Source organism: Cynara cardunculus, assembly GCF_001531365.2.
Source record: "Cynara cardunculus var. scolymus isolate 2C chromosome LG 15, CcrdV1, whole genome shotgun sequence".
NCBI classification, from domain to species: domain Eukaryota; kingdom Viridiplantae; phylum Streptophyta; class Magnoliopsida; order Asterales; family Asteraceae; genus Cynara; species Cynara cardunculus.
Window position 1 is genome coordinate 3,224,538 of NC_037542.1, and position 16,506 is coordinate 3,241,043.

General features: G+C 35.4%; 2 protein-coding genes across 3 annotated transcripts; one reads left to right on the plus strand and one right to left on the minus strand.

Annotated features, from left to right (window-relative positions):
- Positions 1 to 2,366: 2,366 nt before the first annotated feature.
- Positions 2,367 to 11,082, plus strand: LOC112527261 (pto-interacting protein 1). Of its 2 annotated transcripts, none has more exons than XM_025137783.1 (8): positions 2,367 to 2,563; positions 3,378 to 3,483; positions 4,204 to 4,454; positions 4,751 to 4,877; positions 5,701 to 5,974; positions 9,774 to 9,906; positions 10,015 to 10,101; positions 10,709 to 11,082. In XM_025137783.1, the coding sequence occupies exons 2-8, from the start codon at positions 3,402 to 3,404 to the stop codon at positions 10,838 to 10,840; spliced, it is 1,086 nt and encodes a 361-aa protein (XP_024993551.1). In that variant the 5' UTR covers positions 2,367 to 2,563; positions 3,378 to 3,401; the 3' UTR covers positions 10,841 to 11,082. The 2 variants fall into 2 exon arrangements, with proteins under 2 accessions (XP_024993551.1, XP_024993552.1); XM_025137784.1 differs by having other exon boundaries at positions 2,409 to 2,563; positions 4,216 to 4,454.
- A 615-nt stretch (positions 11,083 to 11,697) lies between these two features.
- Positions 11,698 to 15,990, minus strand: LOC112527950 (probable receptor-like protein kinase At5g18500). Its single transcript, XM_025138814.1, has 8 exons — positions 15,681 to 15,990; positions 14,243 to 14,922; positions 14,022 to 14,126; positions 13,351 to 13,473; positions 13,096 to 13,266; positions 12,419 to 12,548; positions 12,135 to 12,347; positions 11,698 to 12,051 (listed from the first exon to the last, which is right to left on the minus strand). Exons 2-8 carry the CDS (start codon positions 14,899 to 14,901, stop codon positions 11,965 to 11,967), a joined length of 1,488 nt encoding a protein of 495 aa, XP_024994582.1. The 5' UTR covers positions 14,902 to 14,922; positions 15,681 to 15,990; the 3' UTR covers positions 11,698 to 11,964.
- Between the last annotated feature and the right edge of the window lie 516 nt (positions 15,991 to 16,506).

Genomic DNA, 16,506 nt, shown 5'->3' on the forward strand with positions numbered 1-16,506 from the left:
GGGTAAGCAGTTGAAATTTAATTCTAAACTCCATCTTTTTTTGTCTTTTCATGGCTTATGATCTGTCAAATTTGTATTTTTTTATTGGTTTTGAGTGTTTATCTTAAAACTCAAGTTTTTTGGTTCTTTGCTCTTGGTGTAAATCGAACACATTTGTGGAGTCATTTAAATATGTTGGATTTTAAATATATTGGATTTTAACTGTCATACAATTTTTTTCATCAATAGTCTGTAATTGGAACCATAACTCTTATTTATTCAAATTGTATTAATATGTAAAGACCAAGTGTAACCTATATCATCGTTAAATCTTATCTTATAAAATCAGTGGAACCTCAAAATCGTTAAAATTCATGGCTCCTGCCGCATTGCACGGGTACACAACTAGTATTAATTAATTTATAAGCTAAGTTAATTAATTAACATAATTGTATCTTAATGTAGTATGAAAATAATTAATTAACTCAGGCTCAAACTTAATAATTGGAAGTCCAACTAAATAACCAATTAAAATGGATCATTCTAATTAATTTGGAAAAACATTTAGTCCAAAACTTTAAATAAATACCTAACAAGAATATAGACTCCTATCTAATAAAACGTGATGGCCCATAACAAAACTAAAGCCCAACAGTGGTTGGCCAAAGATACATCGGATCTGGACCCAAGCCCGACCGGAAACTGCACTAGATCCGACCCGAGTTCGGGTTTATAACCCGAAGCGAGTGCTGCCGCCGACAACGACTTTTTCAGCCCGTTTGACCTCGTCTTTTGACCGTTTTCGCTGATTCTTTTTGCTGAAACTCTAGAAAATGATTTGCCTCAACCATAGGAATAAGAATCAACGAAAATCGTCAAGTATTGAGTCTGATTTACTCATTTAAAGTTTAGGTCTCAAATCCACTAAAAATTCAGTAAAAAAAAAATGCAAAATCGGACCTCCAAAACTAAAAATATGAGACATAAAACTACTAAGGTTCCATAGAGGACCTAAAAACAAAACTAACCGTATAAAAAACTCAAAATTTGGTTGAGTATTTTACTTCCAATCATCAATAAACGGAGTTTTTCAAACTCAAACTTCAACCATCGATTTCTCTCTCAAAACTCTACGAAATACTGATCTTCTTGAACCAAAAATGTAGTGGAGGACATTGGCTATTTAACTCTGTATTTTTTTGGCTTATTGGTTGAATAAATGAGCCAATAAGAGGTCTCAAAGCTCGACATCGTTCCATCCCTTTCAAATTTCAGAATCTGACATATTTATAAAACAAGTCCTTCTGGTTTGGACCTGTTAACATCTAATGCATCCATTTAACTATCAAGAAGTTACATTCGACCTCCTGGTTTCAATGCTCAGGCCAAATTTACATTTTTCACTCTCAATCAAAAATTTTCTTTCATTTTTTATCCGATTGAACATAAACTCTCTTTTTTCACTTCTCACTTTCAATTAATGATACGATTGACTCCCTTTCCTCATTTTTTTTCACATTTTTTTACCATAAAAATAAAAACCAATTTTATTTTATTTTTTTTCATATTTATTTATTTACCCTTTTTAAAATACCACAAATAGTAACAAGAGTTGGGGGTAAAAAATTGACCATGTCACATGTTTCTAAGAAAATCAATTGACCCGATATTTATAACGACTTTTTAAAGTTGACCTTAATTCATTCATTGACCGTTTCTCGTTCTAATTTTAAGCTATTTTCATTTATTTCAATATTATCATAAATAATTTAATCATTTTGTCATTAATACATGTTGGCCAATTGGAATATTGAAGGTATCTAAACAATAACATATGTAAAAAAAATGCAATTAATTGTATTTTTAAAGGGTGTTTGGGATTGTTTATTTGAAACAATTTATGTTATTCTATAAAAACACTTATCAACTTATTATAGAGGTGTTTGAGATTGCTTATTTGAAACAACTTATATTTTTATACAAGAGTGTTTATCAACTTATTATAAGTTATAATGGTTTTAACTTTTACAAAAACTTCTTATTACCAGTTTGACACCGGTATAAGTTGTTTATCCAAACATTCAAAAGTGCTTATTACCGGTATCATACCGAAATAAGTCAATAAGTTGTTTTTATAAGCAATCCCAAACACCATCTATAAATCAGAAGAGTTTAACTTCTTTAAAAACTACTTATTATCGGTTTGACACGGCATAAATTATTTATCCAAACACTCAAAAATGCTTATTATCAATATCATATCGAAATAAATCAACCGTTTTTGAAATGCTAATTCCAAAAACCTCCTTTGAAGGAATGTGCCAAAGAGTTTCAAGTGGCGACAAAAGATAACAAGCAGAAGCAGCCATAAAACAAAAGAAAAAGAAAAAGAGAGAAAAAAAAACAAACTCTGATATTTGCCTTCCTCCTCCTATTCTTCTTCTTCTAACCTACGCGCTTTTCCCTCATCCGGTGCACCTTAGCCGTCTTCTGATCTACGCCAATTATTTGCTTCTGTTTGCTAAAGTTCCCTTCTTTTGTTTCCCTCAATCTTGATTCCAGTCCCAACTACAAAAGATCCTAGGTGGGTTTTCTGTCTTTTCCTCCAACAATTTCTTATGTCTCTTTGATTCTGATGAAACCCTTTAAATTTCTACAACTGATCAGATCTTCCAATTGTGAACTTGGATTTTGTTGATTGTGGTTCTAGTTGATTTCTTAGATTGGGATCTTTCTTGATGGGGGTGGGTATTGATCCTACTAGTTTCTAAGTAGATCGAGTCAAATTTGTAGCAATAATTAGTCAACTATGTTATTTGGCAAAAAAAAGCATGTTTTTTGATGAATTTTTGGTGTTCTTGATTCTGCACTGGTTAGATTGCTATATATTATGCTTTGTTCTGTAGAATTGAACAAACAAAAGAACAGTAGAGGTGAAAGATGGCTCCCAGTCACAAACCCTTGGATTTTAGACTTTCCTTTTGATGTCAAGACTATCATCAACTAGATTTTCTGTAATTTCTGTTCTGAAGTTGTTCCCTTTAATGGTATATTGTATACAAGTATGCAGTTTCTTTACTCTATTTGTTTATTTTCAGTTTCGTCCTCAAAGCAACTAAAGATATCTTGTATTCACTTGTGAATGAGGGGATAAGTTACATACCTACTTGTTTAGATCTACAAGACTAAATGGTTTGCACCCATCAAACGTGTTAACTTGAATATATTGTGTATGAGGTGATTTTGATGTCCTAGAAGGCATTGTTCAGAATTGTGTGAATTAAGTCCCATTTTCCTTCTTGAGGAACTACTGAAAAGTTATTCTGCCAGAAGAATTCCTTATGAATGAAGATATGATTTGCAAGCTTTTGTCTAACGCAACCTTGCAACTTGTCCAGAGGTGTCAGTAAGGGCAAGCGATTATGAGCTGCTTCAACTGCTGTGGAGAAGATGATATGCACAAGTCTTATGATAATGGACCATTCATGGCAAATAATGCAGCAGGTGATTCTTTATCACAAACTGTAGCTTGTGTGTAGTGCATGATCACCATGAAATTTTTGGTTATGTCTGATTTGAGCATGATATATTGCTTTTCTGTTCCAAGTTTATGGAACTTTTGTTTCAAGCATGTCACTTGTTGGTAAATTGCTTCACATGGTTGCATTATAGTAATTCTCATTTTCTTTTGGCAGTTAGGGAAGGTAGCATTCACTTAGGAATGCCATTCATATCCGTAATGAACCATAGCTTCAGTATGGATGATTAACTTTATTTCATTTAGTAAAGAATTACTATTAAACTTTAAACGGTCAAAGCTTGTACATTATTTATAAATTATTGAGAATAAGTTAATAACTACATTCATCAATATACTACTAAAAACCAATGTTTGACCTCCAAAGTTAACTCAAGTTATTGACACCTTTTAAACCATCATATGTAGCTCTCTGTTGTTAGCTAACCATCCTTCTTTTTGCAAACTGCCAAAAAAACATCGTAGTTTAAAGTATGAGCTACTCTGGACAGATTGAGTGAATGTAAATGCACAAAGAAATGACATATGGCGCCGTTTGGCCAAAATCACTCACTTGCGAAGTGTGTGCGTTTTTGTTTGCATGTTCGCAAGAGTTGTGGTTACTTTGCAATAAAAAGCAAAAGTTTGAGATCACTCATTTATAATTTTACAAACAGACATTCATTAAGGAGAAATTATGGCTTCAGGGCATAATGCAGGTTATCGTGCCACAGAGGCTGCACCAAAGGACACACAGGCCGTAGCTATCCAACCTATTGCTGTCCCTGCTCTTCAAGTGGACGAGTTAAAAGAAATTACAGATAACTTTGGTACAAAGTCCTTGATTGGTGAAGGATCATATGGACGAGTTTACCATGGTGTCTTGAGAAGTGGGCAAGCAGCAGCTATCAAAAAGCTTGACTCCAGTAAGCAACCAGACCAAGAATTCTTAGCACAGGTTGGGCTTCTTTCTTACTTTCCATTTGTTCCATGAAAACTGCTCAGTTGACCGTTAATTATGTCATAAATACCCTTCAATAATGACAAAGTAATGAGATCTTGTGTGGTCCTAAATTGTAATGATGAGAATGGACAATTGAGTAACTTTAGGTTAAAAACTTGCCAAAAAGATTGTTGCAATTTTCTTGGGACCTCCCAAAAAGGCAAGTGTTGTGATTTTCATGGATGGAGGGACTACGTTAGATGGTAAACTTTAAGTTTTGGGTTCCTAATGGTTTTAGCCTATCATGACAGGTTTCTATGGTATCGAGGCTTAAACATGATAACGTCGTCGGGCTACTCGGGTATTGCGTTGATGGTGGTCTAAGAGTGCTGGCCTATGAATATGCTTCAAATGGGTCTCTTCATGATATTCTGCACGGCAAGTGTTTTAGATACTGCACGATCTAAGCTCTGATATATTTGCCGTAAATGTATGGATGTCTTAAACACCAAATGGTTTTATTTTTGAGTTGATATCTTAAGTCTTCTTTGTGTTATTTATGAAGTTAATATATATTAGAACCTGAAAACTAGGAACACCTTTGAGAGAGACATTTTACTGTAAGTGTCTTTCTTACTGTAATGGCATGTGAATCTATTCTGATACTTTCAGGTTTTCAGCACAATAAACATTTCAGATGTCGATAGTCAGAAGTCAGCATGACATGGTCTCTTCTGTTCTAAGAGAAAGTTTTGTCAGATTTTGTTGCTTATTGACAGATATCCGTTTATCAGTCCCTTGGCATCTTATATATATCTAATTATGTATAGTTTTAGAAGCATAAATATATTCACGCTCCAGCTTTTTATATAATTAGTGTTTTGACGTTTTGTTTTCTGTTTCTCTCATCTCTCTCTCTACTTTTTTGTTTGTACACATTCGTCTTCTTTTCATGTTTCCGCCGTACAACTCCTTCACTTGCTTTTGCAATGTCTCCTCTTTTCCATTTCCAGTTTTCTGTGCTGTCCCATTTTCTCAGCATTTCTCTCCTTGCTGCATATGTTTATTGGATATGACATCCCAATAGATTTTGATCATCAGAAGCTTGATAACTTATCCTTGCATGGATTTAAATACTTTGATGATGTTTGTTTGTCAAGTTATTTTGTCTGATTTATCTGTTTTGTTACTTATCACCTTGTGGTCATGCAGTTTTAGCCGGTTTATAGGAAATACTAAATATTTCATTTAATGGATGCAGGAAGAAAAGGCGTTAAAGGTGCACAGCCCGGTCCAGTTCTATCATGGTCTCAAAGAGTTAAGATCGCTGTTGGGGCTGCAAAAGGACTTGAATACTTGCATGAAAAGGCGCAGCCTCATATTATCCATCGTGATATTAAGTCCAGTAATGTTCTGCTTTTTGATGATGATGTTGCTAAGATTGCTGATTTTGATTTGTCAAATCAAGCACCTGACATGGCAGCGCGCCTTCATTCCACCCGTGTTCTTGGTACCTTTGGTTATCATGCACCTGAGTAAGTTCTTATTTGGATATTTAAAGTTTAAGTTTCATTTTTCTTTTTCACAATACAGTTTGGTCAGATTCTTAAGGGTTCACGGCTTCATCATGGGAAATTGAGGAACTGCATACCTAGAATTTTTCAAGTAAAATATCTATGGTGTTGTTGAACATAGTATTACAATCCTAAAGATTCATTTAGATATGATGATACGTATGTCCTGAAAAGAAGCATAACATGATTTTGAGGTCAAACAAACTAATTTTCAACTCCAAAACTGATATAAACTCTTCAAACGTTTTAAAGAAAGTTTGATATCTACGTTTGTTTTGAATATGAAATGACGTGGCTGAGCCTAAAAGTTATAATTTCTCTATTTTCTGTAACCAAGGGAGTATCCAAAATTCCATTCCATTTCTAATAGGGTGTATTTCTGATGTCCACTTTATTATTGTTCAAAAAATAATGGTGTATAACAATTGATAAGGAAGTTAACTGAACATTCTACTTAAAAAAAGAAAATTCATAAATGCCTAATTCTTTCTCCCCTTGATAGTTTTTGCTATCAAGTGTTTTTTAGCTTACAAAAATGTTGTCAGCTCGTGGTAGAAATGTGTGTTTCAACCTTGGTGTTTTCATGACTTCTTGTTAGGAATTCATTGTGGTGTCTATTTAGTGCGTTATAGTACATCATCTTCCTAACTTATAAACAAGTCCTGCTTAGATTTTCGAAAGTGAAAAGACCAGGCATCAACTTTCATAGTTCAAATCAATTTATTTACTCACAAAAAAAACACTATAAGTAGAAACATGGTTTTCAAATGTAATATTTTTTGTTCTTTGATGTACTAGGTTAGACATCCAAAAGTCAATTTGAAGTTATGGTAGTCACAAGACATGGCCTCCAACATGGTACCAACATTAAAGGAGCCATGTGTGACCACCCGCATAAAGGTTCCACGATATCCGGCTCAATAATCTAAATGATGGTAGACTATTCTAGAATCCCCTGTACCCTTATAGAGTTTCATGTATTCTAGAGTACAAGTGAATATCTAAATATAGTCCCCTAGAGATGTAATCTTGTTCATTCATGTGATTCGATCATGGCCATGGGGAGGAGCCTCGTTTACTACTCGCTCATGGCGGACAATGAGGAGAAGAGAGTTGTGGTTGGAGAAGAGACCGAGGACAAGACACGACTCTCATGAAACTCCTACAACTTAAATAAGAGTCGTGCCTATCAAAGTAGTTCGAAATCATCCAAAGTTAGCAAAATGCATTGGGAAAAGCTTTTACCATGTTAGAACTCCAACCCTAGTAAAAGCTTGAAATCATCCATCAAAATCACCAAAAAGTTTATCGTACCTTCCCGTTCACCATTTTTCAATCTTATGTCTCTTGTAACTCCTAAGATGAGTTTGGCTGTTGAGTTTATGTCTTTCATGGAACCTTTTCTTTTGCTACTTAGATTCCAAATCTTTGGACCTTATCTTCACTTATGAAATTATGAGTTGTATAGGCGTCCACAAGAGCTTGTACCGTTGATCCATTTACTTTGGCCTCTATGAATTGTAGTTCTACAGTTGTCACTTTTGATGCTCCCACCTTTGCTTTAACAACATTGATCACTCATAAAGAAACCGATATATGCTCTTTTTCTCTCACCTTCTTCAAATCTAGCTTCCGTGTGGCATGGAAATCCGTTACCTTTGGACATTCCATTATCCGGGGTTGCTTGTCACAATAGAAACATTTTACTAGCTTGGACGTCTCCTTGAAATCCCTCGTCTTCCATTTTTCTACACTCTTATGTCTTTTGCAACACTAAAGATGGGTTTGACTTTCGTGTTTACCGCTTTCATGGAACCCTTTCCTTTTGCTACTTGGAGTCCAAATTTCCTGACCTCATTTTCACTTATGAAATTATGAGCTGCATAAGAGTCAACAAGAGCTTTTACCATTGATCCATTGACCTTGGTCTCCACGAATTGTAGTCCCATTGTTGTCACTTTTGATGCTTTCGTCTTTGCCATAACGACATCGAGTACTCATAAAGGAACCCATGTGCACTCCTTTTCTCCCACCTTTTTCAATTCGTGCTTCCATGGCATGGAAACCCGCCATCTTTGGCCATTCCATTATCTAATCTCCTGTCACACGAGAAACATTTTACTGGTTTGGACGTCTCATTGAAGTCCCTCATCTTCCATTTTTAGTAGGAGTCTTTTGAGTATCATCATTTCTAGTGTGAGTGGGTCTCTCTCCCCCACTTCTTCCATTTGTATCCCTTACTTTCCTTGGTTTTAAAGGTTTCTTTGAGGTCCACTAGTTACTCAGCTATTGTGAGGAGTTGCAAGTTCTTGCACAACATGACGTTTAAGCTTATTCTAGCTCATGGTTGGAGTCCTTCTACTCCCCGTTGAAGTTGACTCTAGATTCCAAGTTAGTCATGAACTCCTTTGACAAACCATGACTCTTGCCTCGAGTATTGGGAGCTTCATGATGAGTCTTGTCCTCGGGTCTCTTATCTGACCACAACACTTGTTCCTCGTTGCTTTTGTTACTTCTACCTTTGATCTGACACCACTCGTCACGGAGTTGTCTTCACAAGCTCGTGTATTGCATTTAGTACTTCTACAAAGTTGGCCAAACTTGGAACCAACGAAGCTAATTAACAACCAATGAGGCTTTAGAGAGGGAGAAAGTTTGGAAGAATACTCAAGTTTATTACTCGAAGGATTGAGGATCAAATGAGGCTCCTCCCTTTGTAAAGGCCTCCCATTCTTAAGTTGATGGCCATGATTGAATTACATGGATGAACAAGATTACATCTCTAGATAATTCTATTTAGATATTCACAAGGAGTATTCTAAAATACATGAAACCCTAGAAAGATTGAGGGGATACTAGAATAACATACCATCATGCTAATCCCTGTGCGTAATATCCTGTAACCTTCATATGAGTCGGTTAAACTCCATGACACATGTCTCATGGTGAAAAAAACTGAAGTATATGATAATAAATCTTTTATGAAGTTGTATTTTAGATTTAAATTTTTTTAAGCTAGTACTTTAAACATCAAAATTCATAAAACAATGGCTAATTTAATAAATAAAAGGCTTGGTTTTTTGCAATTGAAAAATCATTGGTAAATGAAAAGTAGTCGATAAATAAAAATGATCATTACCCATCTAGTTTTATTAGTTTAATGTTAAAGAAAACTGGTGCCTAGATGAATAACCAAGTGAAAAGTACCATTTACAGTTAGAGAAAGCTTATTGGCTACAAGAAAAGATCTTACATAAAAAATCTGAAGATAGGCATAGGCACAAAAAAGTATTTGCAAAAAAGAGGTGTGAGAGCTGCTCGAAAATAAATGTTGAAACTTGTCGAGAAGAGAAGGATGTTGAAGAGTTAGCAGTTTGGTTTTGTTCATGATGAGACTTATGTTTTTTTCTTTTATGGGATTGTAATTGTATTGGTTTAATAAAAGGAAGTATGGTCTTGTTCTATAGTAAATCTAGACATAAACCAAAACTCTGAAGTTGTGTCAATGTGCCACTCTGATGCGATGAAATCGCAGCACCTTGGCTTCATGGCAAAATCCTATGAGGTAAGGTGCCATGTTTGAAATGTGTTGCTCTTTGTGCCATGGAAATTCTCTTGATAATGGATACAAGCAAATTGTTGAACCACATAAATTCTGTGTTTGATTTTGTTTCCCACAACTATCTTTATGAGAATATGGATTTTAATAGAAGAAAAAAGTTCGGTTATTCATTGTGCTTTCTTTGACTTTCTTCGGCAGATATGCTATGACTGGACAGTTGAGTTCAAAGAGTGATGTTTACAGCTTTGGAGTGGTTCTCCTAGAACTCTTGACAGGCCGGAAGCCGGTTGACCACACTTTGCCTCGTGGTCAGCAGAGCCTGGTCACATGGGTATGCTACACATACTTATTCTTTAACCCTTATATGGGGTACTCCCTTTGTGCTTCTTTTTGAGTTTCCTTTAAATATAAACTATTTGTAAATATTATATTATGTCAGGCAACACCAAAACTCAGTGAAGATAAGGTGAAACAGTGTGTTGATATTAGACTGAATGGGGAATACCCGCCCAAGGCAGTTGCCAAGGTATTCCAGATTAAACTTTCGTGTGCTTAGTTTATGTTTGTGTGTGTGTGTGTGTATATATATATATATATTGCAAGGGAAAACAACAATATGTGATTAAATGCAGGATGTTGGATCCATCGAGTGTAAAACACTTGGGATATGAGCTTGCGATTTATATGTGTGTGTGCATCCAAAAGTGAATTGTTAAAGAAATAAGTTGTTGCATAATTCATAAATTAAAATATGTTAGCCATGTAAGCAGCTGGGTGTAAAATTTTACTGTAAAACAAGAATGGAAAATTAATGCAATTCCTCGTTAAAAAAGAAAATCAGAAATTTATGTTTGAACAAGATAGAAATTACAATCATTTGTAATCGTATACATCTGTATGTAAACCACTAAATATGCTATATCGTTTTGATTTTTGTGGGGAAGGGGGTCGATGGTGAGATGGGCTTTTTTAAAACCATCCACCTATTGTTCACAACTCTCAATGCATTCGTGATTTGTACTTAATGCTTCATAGATGTTGTATTCTTTAAATTTTGAGCATATTACCTATAAAGAACATGTAATTCTTTTTAGCTTATGAAACTGATATCCATGGATTGTGTGTGTTGATAGATGGCGGCGGTTGCAGCCTTGTGTGTGCAATATGAAGCAGATTTCAGGCCAAACATGAGCATTGTCGTTAAAGCACTGCAGCCGTTGTTGAATGCTCGTGCTGGACCCCAAACTGAAGCACCACATTTGTGAAATGAATCTCAATCTCTAGGGCTGGCTGGACCCTTTACCTCTGCTTAATCATCATGTCATTGTTTAGCAGATATTTATGTTGTGTAAAATCAATCATTTTACATATTCTTTTGTTTGAAAAAGGTGTTTGTTCTTTCTTTGTAATTTGTCGTAAATATGGAAGGGATTAGGTGTGGCTCGCTTTCACCAAACAAACTCTATGATAAACAAGTTCATTTGCTTTCTGGAAATGTGGTTTTGGCAAAGCATACTCTTCACTGCACTGCTTGTTGATGCATTCATTTGTCTTATTTACCAAATGTTCTTTTTTTTGTTGAAAACAGATGAGTCTGGTTGGTTGCTGTCAATCTTGAAAAGTAACATCACACAACCAAAACCATGCTTCATTATCAAACCAATTGCAACTACTTTGCTTCTACTGGTGGTTTGCCTTTATTGCTTTGCTGCAAAGGCACTGCAAGTGAAAAAGAAAGCAAATTTCACATAAATAGTCAAAAACTGATAGGTGGTTTCACTTTTTAGTCATTTTCTAACCCAAATAATAAGAATCCTTGCGTAAAAACCACTTTCTGCGAAATGATTTTTTTTCTTTTTTTTGCTCGAAAACCAATCATTACACGTATGCATAAGCTTTTTACGTAAGCATTGAATATTTAATGAAGTTGGGTTCTGGCTATATAATGAAAAGAGTCGGTAAATTGGCTATTTTTGTAAATTTCTCGAAAACAAACAACCAAAATCCCTTTTTCAGAGCTTGGCAGATCTTGAAATCTTGAAATCTTGAAAAGGCATTTGAATGTTGTAAGCATATAACAATAATACAAGTAAATATCATGGTTGTATAAAGTAAAGCAAAGGAAAAGAAAAGGGAATCCATTACTACAGAAAAAAAAACTATGGTCATGCCAATCTAGTATTGATCACACCCATATAAAGAAACTGTACACACCATTAATCTGATTTTTTTTCATGCACAAAACAATATCTCCAACATCTACATGTAAAAAGGACACATAAAAAAACAAAAAACAAAAACATGTGTTTCGTATTAGCATCATCTTCTACGAGCTTCGAGATTTCAATGGATGATCCCGTTTTCTACATTGTAATAACGGCTTCAATTTTCATTTGGTACCCTTCTCTGCATCAGAGTTCTCAGTCTGAGAATCCGGTTCTGTGGCATTTGCTTGACTCCTACGTCGTCTTCGACCCTGTAATCCAACCACTTTTCAGTACCAACAAATGGAAAAAGAAAAAAGAAACTACCTTTTTTCAAACAGGTTCAAAGACAAACCTCTCGTGTTAACGGATACTCCTCAGACTCAAGCATGCGCACGACTTCACCCATTGTAAGTCTTTTCTCGGAATCAGGGTCAACACATCTCAAAGCCGTCAAAAGAGCCCGTTTAAGTGCTGTTCTGGATGGTCTGCTACCAATGTTAGGGTCAACAACCTCTTCTGATCGTCTGTTTCCAACCATCATTTTCAGCCAATCCACCAGGTTCACCTATTCCAACAGAACACATTAAACTCCATAACAAAACTATCTCTAGATGTTTTCTCATTTGGAGTACATACCTCGTCTGCTGGACGACCATAATCTACCGGATCTCTTCCTGTGATTGCTTCCAACAGCAAAACTCCAAAACTATAAACATCACTCTTCTCATTCAGAAGCCCACTATTTGCATATTCTGGTGCTACATATCTGTACAACATCAAAACTAGTCAAAATGGGGTTGTTTGTTTACCTCTTAATAATTCCATTAAGAGGCAAACTCTAAATCATTAAGAGGTAAATCTTGTTTGGCAAAAAAAAAGTATGCCTCTTAATGGTTCTAAAATCCTCTGAATGGTTTTGTATCATGGGTCTCCCTTAACCATTAAGCGCCATAATTTCATTATAAACAATTACCAAACAATTATATTTCATTTTTCACTATATCATGAAAGCCTCTTAATCATTCTGACCACTTAATCATTCTGCACCAAATCATTCAGCAACTGCCAAACAGCAGATTGAGTTATTTACTAAAATAATATAAAATATATTTAACAAGATATCCAATTTCATCCACAGAAACTAGAACTGTGTTCATTTGACATTTTAACCAAAACCAACAACACTGAACCATTACCAGAAACATAACAGCAAACACAATAAGAAGTACCAGGACTCATGATTTTCAAATATATATTCATTTTTTTAAAATTATTTGCTTATGGGATGTTAAGTCCAAAATCAGACAGCTTACCCGAAGGTACCCATCACTCTGGTAGTGATATGACTTTTTCCAGCACCCAATAACTTGGCAAGTCCAAAATCAGACAACTTAGCATTGAACTCATCATCTAGTAATATATTGCTCGACTTGATATCTCGGTGCACCACTTTTGGCTCAATGGCCTCATGCAAGTACGACAACCTGCAAATAAACATCACGTTATGAAAGGTTTGATGAAACAAACAGTTTCAGTTATTTCTGAAGGGATCCTGGAAAAGGACTTACGCCTTTGCAGTACCAAGGATGACTTTCATGCGAGCCTCCCAAGTAAGATATCCATGCTGACGCATAGCTCCATGAAGCCATTGCTCTAAATTACCATTGTTCACATACTCGTAAACCAACAACCTAAAGTTTCATGAAAAAAAGATAGATTTAGACACAAGTAACATTCAAGGTTTTTTTTGGAAGAGTGTCCCAGACTATGCCTGGACTAATCCGGCAAATTGTGACTGCAAGGAATCAGCCCTGATAAACTCAGTGGCCACAATTGTCGTGTAGGCTTGGAATCGAACCCTAAGCAGATGGGATATTCCACCACATCCACCAAGGCCTCAACCACTACGCCACAACCCTTGTGGTTAAGTAACGTTCAAGTTCACATCAACAAAATTACCCTTTCTTCAAACTAATGTGCTATCTACGAATTTTCATATTTGAAACAAGGTGAGCAAGTAAGTACCTTTTATCATTCATTTGTTAGATTCAATTTCTTTTAGCACACAAAAAGGGGTGAACAACTCATAAGGGTACTCCTTTATGATCAAAAGGATAAAGATTGGAGTTACAAAAATATTCCCATGGTTTGCAAAGTTGAAGAGCCTTGATGCACCAAGGTCATCCAAATATAGAACTATATGCTCAATATTTTAGAAAGATTCAAGGAAAGTAAATACCTATGGGTTCCTTCAATGCAATATCCAAGGAGCCTAACTAAATTTTTATGGCGCACATGACCAATTGCTTCAACTTCAACTCGAAACTCCTTTTCAGCTTGTCCTCTACAATCCAAGCATTAGAAAGATAAACCTCATGTTAAGAAACTCACATAATCAACGAGTGATGAATTGAGAAATCAGATAGTGTGGGACTCAAAAAGGCCTTCAAAGGAACTTACACATTGTTGAGAATCTTCTTGACAGCCACAGGAGAGCCATTAACAAGATGGCCACGATATACGACCCCATAGCCACCCTCACCAACGACGTTATCCTTTGAAAACCGATTTGTTGCAACCTCCAGATCCCTCAATGTAAACCAATGACCCCAACCAAGGTGAGAGAACTCGGGTAAACCAGATAAAGGGGAAGTACCGGTCATAGGATGTGAAGAAGATCTATATATATCAGACGTTCCCTTTTCGCCAGAGTCAGGGCCCACATCTTCTTTATCCAAATGATTAAAAGATCCCGATTGACTGCTATTGTCACCCAATTTATTCTTATCGACACTTGGACGTGTTAAGAGCTTGTCTGAGTCTTTATCTTTGTCACTGAACTTGTCCCATAGGGTGTGAGAATTTGCATCTTGGCCTATAAATGTATTAGCTGAATTTTGGTCAACTCGTATGTCTTTGATCTCTGCTGACACCACAGTTGGTTTTTGGCTAACCGGAAGTCTGCCATTTACCCTCTTAGATTTCTTTCTTGAGAAGGTATAGCACCAAAGCAACAAAAGGACGACAACGATGGATACTGCCACAAATATTGCTATAAGGTGCCAAACTTGGAGATTTAAAGCTGGAATATCTTCAGTCATTTCTTTCTTGAGACCCATTTGCGATTATATATATACACCCTGCAAATTTAAAATTGGAGAAAATGTGAGGATATAGATACCTTTTCTCTAAAAAGTTCGATTGAAACCCAAATTCTAGTTTGGCAATCAACCTTAGTTCCAATCCTTTATGAACTTGTAAGGAAAATGGAACCATAACTCAATGTACAAGAAACATTAACAAGAATGCAAGTAGCACGAAGTAAATTAGACGATAAAACAAAACCATGGTCAGTGCTGCTTTGAAACATAAACTCATATACAAGATACACACATCAAACAATTAAATCTTGTCATAAAGAGATAGCACAAACATATGTATGTACATATGACTAACTATATAGTAATCTGATCCAAAAAAAGGTCCACCTTAAAATCTTGAACAAATTTGAAGATATGATTAAATAGAAACAACCCAGATGATAATTCACCCAATCTTTCAAAAAAAAGATGGATAATTTAGGAAAATCAGAAACTGAAATTAGGAAACTTGAATATGATTGTAAATTCCAGGCTTTTTCTATGCCAAATTACTCTAGCAAAGGTGGAAGAACACAAGTATCGGTTCTGATTTGGGTAAATCTCAAACAATGTATATCCAATCGCCCTGTGAAGACAGGTATCAGTTTGAATTTCCATCTGTTAAAAGCAAATTCAATTGTTTTGTGTTCACACTGTCATGAAATTTTTAGATCTTTCAAGGTATAATAAAGATAGAAACTGAAGCATAATAATATCAAGAATCTGAAAGGGTCAAGAACATTAATTGCAGATTTTACCTGAATGTCTGAAGATGAAAAGAGGCAGCAGCTGTTGTTGTTGTTGCTTAATCTCCAAACACAATGAACAAGAGTCTAAGCCCTAGATCTCTTACAGAAGAAGCCAAATGGGAAGGAAGCCATACCAGAAACTCAAATGTGTGAGACTTTTATTGCTCAAAAACAAAAGGGGAATGTATTTGTATCATGTATATGCATCTGTATGAAGAAACTCAACAGATCCCTTAAATTGGAGGAGAATGAAGGATGAAAAAGAGGGGGTTTTTTGAAGTTGAAGGGAATTGTTGCAGAGAAAAACACAACTAGTCACATGGAATTCTGTGAATATGAGTGGTGGGGGAAGATAATAAGGAGGCATGGACTCATCAGTAGTAGGTGATATCTAGAAAGAAAGGAAGAAATAGTAGTAAAACACAAGCATGAAATGAGATATGCAAATTCTTTAATTTTTTTGAAGCTTTGGGGTGACTGTAACTGATAATTACATACAATTACTGCTCAAATCCTTTGTTAGTCAAAAAGCATTTAGCTTTAAATCAGAAAAAGTTGTGGAAATAATTATGATTCAGGAGACAAGTAATGGGTAAGATTAAAGAAAGCAAAAAAGCTTAATTCTACCATGGAATTAACTAATGGATGGATTGGAAGGTCAAATGAACAGACTGGACACATTCCTCACCTCCACATTTCTTAAAAAAAAACACATTTCCTACATTTCTCATACAATTCAGTTTCAAATGAACTTGTAATTAATGAACCAAACCCTTAAATTAAAGATTTAAGTAAATTAAAATCAAGATTTTTGGGTAAATCTTGATTTGGGAAA

What these genes read in the sequence shown, in the direction of transcription:
- LOC112527950 (XM_025138814.1), bottom strand. Translation starts at nt 14,901, where the DNA reads ATGGGTCTCAAGAAAGAAATGACTGAAGATATTCCAGCTTTAAATCTC. An exon ending in AAGAAGATTCTCAACAATGT is followed by an intron (nt 14,127 to 14,242) that starts GTAAGTTCCTTT and finishes CTTGGATTGTAG; the next exon opens with AGGACAAGCTGAAAAGGAGT. An exon ending in AGAGTGATGGGTACCTTCGG is followed by an intron (nt 12,549 to 13,095) that starts GTAAGCTGTCTG and finishes GATGTTGTACAG; the next exon opens with ATATGTAGCACCAGAATATG.
- LOC112527261 (XM_025137783.1), top strand. Translation starts at nt 3,402, where the DNA reads ATGAGCTGCTTCAACTGCTGTGGAGAAGATGATATGCACAAGTCTTAT. An exon ending in AGCAGAGCCTGGTCACATGG is followed by an intron (nt 9,907 to 10,014) that starts GTATGCTACACA and finishes ATATTATGTCAG; the next exon opens with GCAACACCAAAACTCAGTGA. An exon ending in CGCCCAAGGCAGTTGCCAAG is followed by an intron (nt 10,102 to 10,708) that starts GTATTCCAGATT and finishes GTGTGTTGATAG; the next exon opens with ATGGCGGCGGTTGCAGCCTT.